Source organism: Rattus norvegicus, chromosome 1 (assembly GCF_036323735.1).
Source record: "Rattus norvegicus strain BN/NHsdMcwi chromosome 1, GRCr8, whole genome shotgun sequence".
NCBI lineage: Eukaryota > Metazoa > Chordata > Mammalia > Rodentia > Muridae > Rattus > Rattus norvegicus.
The window spans coordinates 63,509,559-63,519,327 of record NC_086019.1 but is presented as its reverse complement, the minus strand read 5'-3'; the positions used below and the strand labels follow the sequence as shown (position 1 = coordinate 63,519,327).

Below are 9,769 nucleotides of genomic sequence, written 5' to 3'. Positions count from 1 at the left end.
GATACAGTGTCGCTTAGAGAGAGGACATACTTTCCAATTAGGCCTTTTCTGTGTCACACTGAGACTGGGTTTATGGTACAGCTGATGCAGATGGGGACTGGCCACAAGTGGCAGTCTATCGCAGATCATGAAATAAATAAATAAATAAATAAATAAATAAATAAATAAATAAATAAATAAATACATACCCACTTATCTCACTGCCTGCAATCCTCATTGTCACCACAAGGGAGCGCCGCTTTGACCTTCTCAGAAAGAAAAGCTGACTTCCCTCAGGGAAATGGATGGATGGATGGATGGATGGATGGATGGATGGATGGATGGATGGATGGATGGGTGGGTGGGTGGGTGGATGGATGGATGGATGGATGGATGGATGGATGGATGGATGGATGGATAGACAGTGAAGTGATTTGACTTAATCAGTTTCTTCCAGTCCTACTTTTCTGGTCGAAAACACACTGAACATGTCTGCTGCAATTGCTTGTTCTTCATTTCTGCTTTCTTTGGCTGTTCATTCAAGGCAGCTCCCTTAGAATCTGCTCATCTCAATAAAGGTCCATCTGTGGAATGTATAGCTTCTCAGTTAGGAGCTAAGGGATTCTTGGAAGGAGTTCCCAAAATCCCCTCTGGGGCAGTTGCCAGGGTTCTCTACTTCAGACAGCAGCTGCATGAAGCAAACACACACCTGTCTGAACATTCCAGCTTGGGTGCACGTCACAGTGCACCTGCCCCAGGGTCCCTGCCAGTTGCACATGCCACAGGGCCACAACTACAAGATCCCTTCCCCAGGACTCATGCCCCCTTGCATCTCCCCCAGGATTCCTGCTCTGTTGTAACTGAACCAGGGTCCCTGCCCGGTTGTTCCTGGCTCACGTTTCCTACTCAGTTTTACCTGCCCCAACGACCCTGTCCCACTGCACCAGCCTCAGGGATCCTGTCCCATTGTGCCCACCATGCTGCACCTTCCTGAGAGTACCTACTAACTGTTCCTAGGTGGCATTTTTCAAAATCTAATTCAAAGATCTTGCCAGTCAGAACCCATTGTCTTTATTAACACCAAGTAGATATTTGCAGGGCTTCCTCACCTACACTTAATCAATCCCTTCTCTCAGTTGTCCATGTGGAAGCAAAGAAACTAGCAGCAGAACATGGATTATTCATCCAGGATATCAGCAGCCCTAGAATTCTCATGAGATGGGCTGCTGTGACTGTGATACAGGGGTGGCAGGGAGGCTTTGACACTGAACAAGCCCAGAGTGCTGCCTCTGCTCACATTGTGCCAGCACCTTAGCCTACCTCTAGATGTCCTAAACTCTGAGAGGAGGAAGGAGATCTTCCTACATAGAAGATGTTCTCTGAATCTGTGCTGGCCAAGGTCAAGCCAGAGTGTTTGAACATGCCAGTTCCAGCCCCTGAGGGTTCTCTGCCTGCCTGGTGTTTCTTTGTGCTTTATGTCTGGCAAGGTGAATATGTGGCCCATACTAGGAATATTTTTGAAGACAACTGCCCTGGGTTCCCATGCTAAAATTCAATTAGGGACTGACAGGGACCTAAATAACAACAAGACAGTGCCAAGACCATGAGTTCCAAAATCAAGAGCAAATGGGGCCTTGATGGTATCCTGTGCTGATCTGACAGGAGTCAGCACACACAATTCTCCTGCACATCCAATGCCCCTTGGAAAAATCCTCTGTCAAGGGTAAGTGATGCCTCATGAGAATGAACTGTCAGCGTAGGACAAGACACTTGGGACTACTGTCCTGAACTCACCAGTCTCAGATGAATGGGCTTTGAAAAGTTTTCAGGACACAGAATAGGGGTGTGTAAGCAAGTGCAGGTAATCCTTGGGTAACACATAGTTCCTGAGGAGGTTCTGAGAGCTGTTGGATCCACTCCTGGAAAAGGCAGCATTGTGTTCAGGGGGGTAAGAAAGCATGAGCCTGCTGATGTTTTCACAGTATTGCATGGGAACAGTAACAATGCCCTTAGGAGCAGGATGTCCTAACACTCTCAGATCAAGCAGACAGCCTAGAGCCTATTAAGCCCATATCCCAAGAGAATGCCGCTCATGTGTGAAGCTTCTATAGCCAGGAAGCTGGAGCAGGGAACATTGACATTGTCTCAGTTAGGGGTTTACTGCTGAGAACAGACACACCATGACCAATGCAGCTCTTATGAGGACAACATTAATGGACACAGGATTGCAGGTTCAGAGACTCAGTCCAGTATCATCAAGCTGGGAGCATGGCAGCATCCAGGCAGTCATGGTGCCAGAGTAAGTGAGAGGTCTACATATTCATCTGAAGGCTTCTTGGGGAAGATTGGCTTGCATGTGGATAGGAAAAGGGTTTTAAAGCCCATGCCCACAGTGACACACCTACTTTAACAAGACCACGCCTCCTAATATTGCCACTCCCTGAGCTAAGCATATACAAACCATCATAGACATCTTGCAGGAGGGTGGTACTGTTCTATCAGAGAGAAGCCTCTGCTCCCGTTAATATACTGAGGTCAACCCTGGGTAGGGCACAGAGCCCTCCACACATCCTGGTACTCAGGGAGGCATCCTATGAAAGAGCTTTTTCCTAGAAGGACACATGGGTGCAGGCCTCCCTTCCAGCCAGGCTGTAGGGAGTCTCCAATGCTAAACTCTGTCTTTTTGCAGAAGTGAAACAATGAAAATCCACCCTTAACAGTACAGTGAATAGCAAAAATGGTGAAAGGTATAAAAAGAACCAATTAGTACCAGAGCATGAGGATTGGTTTTATATGAAATGTGGGTGGGTGCAGTGCAGTATCCTCCTCCATGTACCCACATGTTCAGTAACTACCCTGTTCGATGCAGCTTTACACAGAACCATCTGGAATCCATTCACTGAGGGACTCCATCCCTGGACTGGAAGCCACAGGTGGGACTTTTGTATCCAGGTCTCCCAGCCCTGGGACAGGGATGCATGGATAAAGTGGAGAGAAGCAGACTGGAATGGTGCAGAGGTTATCCTGCCAACAACCCCAAGCCCCCAGCTGCATGACAATGTAGAACAGCGAGCAGTTTCCCAGCCAGCCTCACTCCCCATAGACAGACTTCTTCCAGTCCCTCCTTATGCCAAGGAAAGAAAAGCAAAAAAAGTAGGGGCAGGGAAAGAAAAATTGCTCTACTCCCAGGAGCCAAGGACAAGCCCCCTCCAATCCTCTGATCTGACCCCATAACCAGCCACAGCCAAGTCCTGGGCTCATCTCTAGAGGCACATGGACCCAGGCAGATGAGCCCTTGAATCACAATCGGCTCCTCAAAAGCATCCTATGGGTGTCAGTCCTAAGTCCATGAATCGGAGGTGCTCTGCACAGCTATTCAGAGAAGCCTTCTCTTGATCTCTGTGAAGATCTCTCTGTTGGATGTCAGAGGAGGGTGTCCATCCAGCATCAATCCAGGGACTGTGGCCCTCTAATGTGTTAGCCCATGTGAACCTCCCCACAGAGCCCCACCTGTCCTTGTGCAACTCCTCCTTGATCGCCTTTTATAGGAAGATATTTAGGGTCCCTTGCAGGAGGCAGGGAAAATGGCACACAGCTGAGGGTGGTAGACAAAACTGGGAACACATCAAATATTGAGTTGGTGTGAGGCTCCCTAAGCCATGCTTGGGCAGGTCTGTGCCAGCGATCCCATAAGACCCTTTGATTCTCCCCATGTACACAGCAGGAACCAATTGCCAGGCCTACCCTCTGCCCAGAGCAAAGGGAGATTGGAACTTGGATTCCAACCCTGGCCATTCCTATAATACCTGACCTTGTAACCCTTGCTCCCTTTGGGGCTCAACAGTCCCCCTCAAATGTAGACAACAATGTCTAGATGGTGTTCACAGCTTTTCTTGCCTGAAACTGTGCTTTGTTTGATACTACAAACCAGGGTGTAGGGACTTAAACTTGAGATCACTGACTCAGGCTAGGGAGGACTCCAGGGCACCTGAGCTCAGCTGCAAAGGCAGAAGCTGAACCACAGTGAGCAGAGGTGGCACATTTTGCTGTTTCTTTCCTTTTCTGCTCTCAGGCCTTTCAGTGAACTCTACAGATGAGGATCTTTCCTCCCAGGCTTAGTGTCTGCAGCCATGAGAGTCCTCTACAGGGGATTCCAAACCCCAGAAGAGTCTTCAGAAGGAAAGTGCTACACACTGCACTGCCCCCAGCAATCTGAGAAACAGAGACCCTTTCTGGGCTTGGGCCAGTCAGTGCTCAATAGTTAGCTTCTGGCTGCACTGGCTGCTCACAAATAACACAGCAGACTGGGTCCTGTGACCTGGCTGTCACAGACTGTGATTGAGAATTCATTTCAACTGTGTCAGCATAGCCACTCTGTTCCTTCTGGCCCCAGGTTGCACAGGGCTCCTTGTCCTCATACATGCCTCTTCCATCACTGGACCTTAATATTTAAAGTGAGCCCTACACTCAGGATGGACTTGGTTTTCTATACATCATGCCAACCTCTGTGTGATAGGAAGTGTCTGCCTGTGTATGCATACCCCCTTATGTGCCTAGGTGTCCATGCATACCACTACTCCATGTCCTGTCAGAGGCCATCCTCTGGACAGGTCCTCACGCCTGCATGTCAGACCACCTGTCTTCAAGCCCCAACCCCTCCCCACTCCACAGATGCTGAGCTTGTGGGCTTTGCTGATGCATCCAACATTGATGGGGGTTTTGGGGATTGAAACTCAATTCCTTACCCTTGGGAGGCAAGTGCTCTGCCTATCCCTGCAGCTTTGTCTCAGGTGTTTGATGATAACCTAGAGCCTTTCTGAGGATTTATGAAATCAGTGTCATCTTGATGGGTCAGTTTAGAAACACAGCTTTGTTTTTTTTTTTTTTATTTTTTTTAACAGTGTACCATCATTTTGAGGCTAATCATTCAGAATTCAATGAAAAAGTGACACCCTGAGTGTAGACATGGCGACTTTGAAGCAGGAGGCATAGAAAACATTCAAAACAGAGAACCGAGGAGAGGTAAACATCTTACAGGCTTTGATTTCTAAAAGCCTTAAATCTCTCCATAGCCCACAGAAGCCAGAGCCTTGAAGCCCTTCCCAACCATGTCATGACAGGTCCTATTGTGACCTCATGAGGAGCGACTGTGAGGCGTCCCAGCCAACAGATGTTAAGCTGTTGCCAGGCCTGGATTTCTTTGAGTGCTTTGAGAGGAGGTGTGGAGTGGAGCCCTCTGCGACTTGGTTGTATCTTGTGAGCTGTGTGTGGTTGTATTGGATTTTACTGTACTGTGTATATGTGTATGTATCAGTGTGTGTAAGAGAGTGTGTGCTGACAGATTTGCCTGTGTGTGAGTGTGTGTACACTTTCGCTTGTGTGTTTGTCAGTATATGTAGGAGTGTGTGAGTTTACAGGTTTGTTTGTGTGTATGTTTGTATGTGTGTACCACTTCTTTTGTGTGTGTGTGTGTCCCTGTGTGTGTGTGTGTGTGTGTGTGTGTGTGTGTCTGTGATGTGCATTTTTCCAGGTTTACTTGTGTGTAAGTATGTGTGTGCCTGTTCCTACGTGAGTGTGTTTTGTATGAATCTGGGTGTTTGTCTGTGTGTGTGCCTGTGTGTGTGTGTGTGTGTGTTTGTGTGTGCACGCACGTGTCCATCCCCTTTTGCCCCTTGTATCTATATTACCTGCACCTCAGTGCAAAAGAGTGTAGAGGCTAGAAGTCACCCTGGCTCCTGTTCCTGAGGCAGGTCCTCAACCTCATTTTCAAGACAGGCTCTCTCACTGGCCTGCAGCTGCCCAAGTACCTGTCTTGGCTCTCCAGTGGCTCCCAGGAATTTGATATGCCAACCCCATAATATCAGATTAAAGGCCTACGTAGACTGCTGGCTGCTTATTTATGGATTGATTTTTTTTCTATGTGTTTAAGAGATAGAATTAGGCCATATATTCTCAAGACCACTGGCTATTTCCTTATTGTGGTTTTGTTTTATTTATTTATTTATTTATTTATTTATTTATTTATTTATTTATTTATTATGGATTGCTGGATTCATTTTGGTGGTGGTTTTTATGTTCTCACATGCTATATTACTGCTTTGATTATTTACGGTTCTGCAGTCGGATGATTAACTCTATCTCCATTTTCAATGCCCTGCGGTTTCATCCTTTTACATTATTCCTGTTTCTCCATTTATTGAGTACAAGCAATCATTGCTTAGACTTGATACAAATTTGCCCTTTGTGACACTTTGACTCTTCGGCCTTTGTTTAAGGTTTACTATTCACTGATATTTAACTGCCTCATTCCTTGTGGTTGGTTAATTTTAATTTTCAGTATTTTGCTCTGGAGAGTTGTGGATTTTTGTGGATCACTAGGTCCTGAAATTCAATGGAGTTTTCCCTTAAGTGTTGGCTTTTTACATTTGTTTGTTTTGTCTTATACTAATTCTTTCTCCTCTCGTTTCTTTCATCTGACCTTTTTCTTCAAACTACATCCATTCACAGTATTGATCAGCTTTGGCCGCCCAATCCTATTGTAGTATAACGATTTTTATTTTCATCATTACATTTAGTATTTGTGTGCTCTTGGCTTTCTCTTTTGGGGATGGTTATTTGGGTGGCTTTTACTTATGATTCTTCATATTTCCCCCTGTTCATAATTTTACTCTATTTTTCTAGTCTAGTCTTTTCTTTGTTATTATTTTTTTCTTTTTGTTTCATTTGTTTCTTTTAGGTTCCACATGTGTAATTTTAGTTCCTGAATTGCTCCATCTTTTTCATTATTTGATTCCATTTGTTTGTTATTTTTAGGTAGCATTAGTACTGATAAAATGCCTACAGAGACTGAGGAAGAGTTACCACCTTCTAGTCCCGATCCCAGTATCTCTCAGGAGGGAACCTTTCATTCCCAATATAAAGTACTGAAGACTATTGGAAAAGGAAGCCATGCCAAGGTCCTCCTGGCCCACCGCCGGCTCACAGGAACCCCAGTGGCGGTCAAAGTTCTCCGAAAGAACAAGCAGTGGTTCCGGCCAGCCATGACAGAAGCAAACATAATGAGAAAGATCAACCACCCCAACATTGTTTCTCTCTTACAAGTCATTGAAAACAAAACTAGAATATACCTCATAATGGAGCTGGTGGAAGGCCAACAACTCTACCAGTACATCAGAGAGTCAGGGCACATAGAGGAGGATGAGGCCCGGCAAATATTTGAACAGATATTATCAGCAGTGAGCTACTGCCATGGAAAGGGGATTGTTCACCGAGACCTGAAAGTGGACAATATAATGATTGATAAAAACAAAAAGGTCAAAGTCATCGACTTTGGGCTTAGCACCGAAACACAACCTGGACAAATGCTAAACCAGCACTGCGGTGCGTATTCTTTTGGTTTCCCGGAACGCTTCCTTGGACTTCTGTATGACGGGATAAAGAATGATATGTGGACAATAGGAGTGGTCTTGTATTATATGGTAGTGGGAAAGCTCCCATTTGATTCTGTGATCATCCAAGAATTACAAAAACAAGTTGTTGCAGGGGGGTATCCTGCCCCCTGTGGGGTTTCAGAAGAACTGGAGAACCTCCTTAGTCAATTACTAACAGTAAATCCAATGTATAGACCAACAGCCAGCGAGGTGATGAAACACGCCTGGTTCAAAGAACACGGGAAGAGGTTCACAGTTCGCTGTGAAGAACTGCTTCCCCTCAGGCCAGACCCTGAAATTTTGGGTGCGATGAAATGCATGGGATTTCAAGCCTCTGTAATAAAATACTCCCTAATAAAAAGAAAATATAATGAGGAAATGGCAACTTATTGCTTCCTACAACAGCAGGCTCTCCCGGGGTATGGCTGCACAGCCCAGGCACAGCAAGTGAGTCCCATTGCAGCCCCATTTCCTAGCCTTGATCCTGCTGCTGCTTTTAGATTACAAAGAAAGAGGAGTGGAAGCCTGCCAGTCCTTGACACCTTGCAGGTGTCATTCTCCCAAGGTCACGTATCTCATTATGGCCAGAAGGTTCATACAAAAGGAGGAAGAAGGTCCACTGTGGCTGGTCGTCTCAGGCCACTACCGATGACACCTACACAGGACCACTATCACAAATGTGCCATGAGTGTCCCATACATTCAAACAACAAGCATCTTCAGTGAGAAGAGTAGCAACAAGGAAATAAAAGAAGATAATCTACTCTCCCACAGAGCCCCATTAGAGGATAAGCCCATCTCCAGCAGGGTCCGGCACAGAGGTTTTAAGGGGTGGACCAGGAATATAGCAAATGCCCTGATAAAGCTTTGTTGCTGCTTGCCAAGGAGAAAGAAACCTCGCCTGGGGCAGAACAGAATCTCACCCCAGAAATGAGCCACAGGGAGAGTCCAGATAACAAGCAGCAGGCACAGCCCAGGTACCTTCGTGCTTTGTCCTTTCTAGTTTGTTCTATGCTGGTCCTTCCTCTGTCTCTGGTTTCCATTTTCCCCACAATTCTTACCTTGTATCTTCTCTAAGTTCTTTTATGAGGTTTCCCCAACACCAAGCCTTCTCCCTCTTCTTGATTTCTCCTCTTCCCAGCAGGGACTCAATATGAATTCCCCACTCTACAGAGTTTTCTTGTTGACCCATCCCTTCAGATGGACTCCAGCTCCCCCTTAGGCCAATAGCTCCCACAGGGTGAGGACTAGAGATTCATGGGCTCATGGACTCATCCATGGGCTACTGGTTCTAGCACATGTGGTCATCAATCACAAGTGCTGCAGAACAGAGTCTTATGTTTTCAAATGTAACATCCCACTCCTTTAAGCCTTAAAATTAATAACAAGGTTTGTCACTGAATAAGTATCAACAACCTAGTTTGTTGGTTATTGTTGATGGTCAGAATCCTGCATGCATGCATATTGTTTTGCATACTGATTTTTTCATTCCTAAGACCTAGCAATTGATATATATATATATATATATATATATATATATGTAACATTTCTAAATGATTTCTTTCAAAAATCTTAACTGAGAAGTAGAAGAGAAGATTTGATAAAATAATAAGGCAATCAAAGCTCCAAATGGTAATCTAAGTATTCTACCGCATAAGATTTTTGCTTAGAATAAATTGACTTTTTTTCTCTCACAGTGCCATCTTGAAATTCTGTCATGTCCTGAGTATAAACAGGAGGTGATTTCAGACACATGGCCAAGGAAAAGACACCAGCAGAAGCTACAGCACCAACAGGAGAAACAGCAATAGCACCAGCAGCATTAGCAGCAGAAGGAGGAGGAGGAGGAGAAAGATGAGGAAGAGGAGGATTCCCCAACACCAATCTCCTCCCTCCTCTTGATTTCTCCTCTTCCCAGCAGGGACCCAATATGAATGATGAGTTCCCCACTCTACAGAGTTGTCTTGTTGACCCATCCCTTCAGATGGACTCCATCTCCCCCTTAGGCCAATAGCTCCACAGGGTGAGAACTAGAGGGTCATGGGATCATGGACTCTTCCATGGGCTACTAATCCATAGATAAACGGGCCTGTAATACCAGACACTCAAGACACACAGTAGGTAGGGGGATCAGAACTTCAAGGCTAGCCTGGTCTACATCATGAGTTTAAGATCAGCTTGGACAACTTAGTGACACCCTTTTCCTAGAGGTGAGGAGGGCTAAGGCTACTAACTCAGTGGTAGAGTACTCGTGGGGAAACAGACTGCTGTCCATTGATACCTCTCCTTCCTTGCTCGGAAATACACAATGGTATTAGAAGCATCATAGGTTCCTGGCCTAGCATCCACTATTCTATTTGC

The 9,769-nt window shown here is 45.6% G+C and overlaps 1 protein-coding gene across 1 annotated transcript; it reads left to right on the top strand.

Moving 5' to 3' along the window:
* The first annotated feature begins 4,861 nt into the window (after positions 1-4,861).
* Positions 4,862-9,358, top strand: LOC134485091 (sperm motility kinase Y-like). Its single transcript, XM_063280890.1, has 2 exons — positions 4,862-8,385; positions 9,106-9,358. The coding sequence occupies exon 1, from the start codon at positions 6,813-6,815 to the stop codon at positions 8,340-8,342; it is 1,530 nt and encodes a 509-aa protein (XP_063136960.1). The 5' UTR covers positions 4,862-6,812; the 3' UTR covers positions 8,343-8,385; positions 9,106-9,358.
* Positions 9,359-9,769: the final 411 nt, after the last annotated feature.

What these genes read in the sequence shown, in the direction of transcription:
- LOC134485091 (XM_063280890.1), top strand. Translation starts at nt 6,813, where the DNA reads ATGCCTACAGAGACTGAGGAAGAGTTACCACCTTCTAGTCCCGATCCC.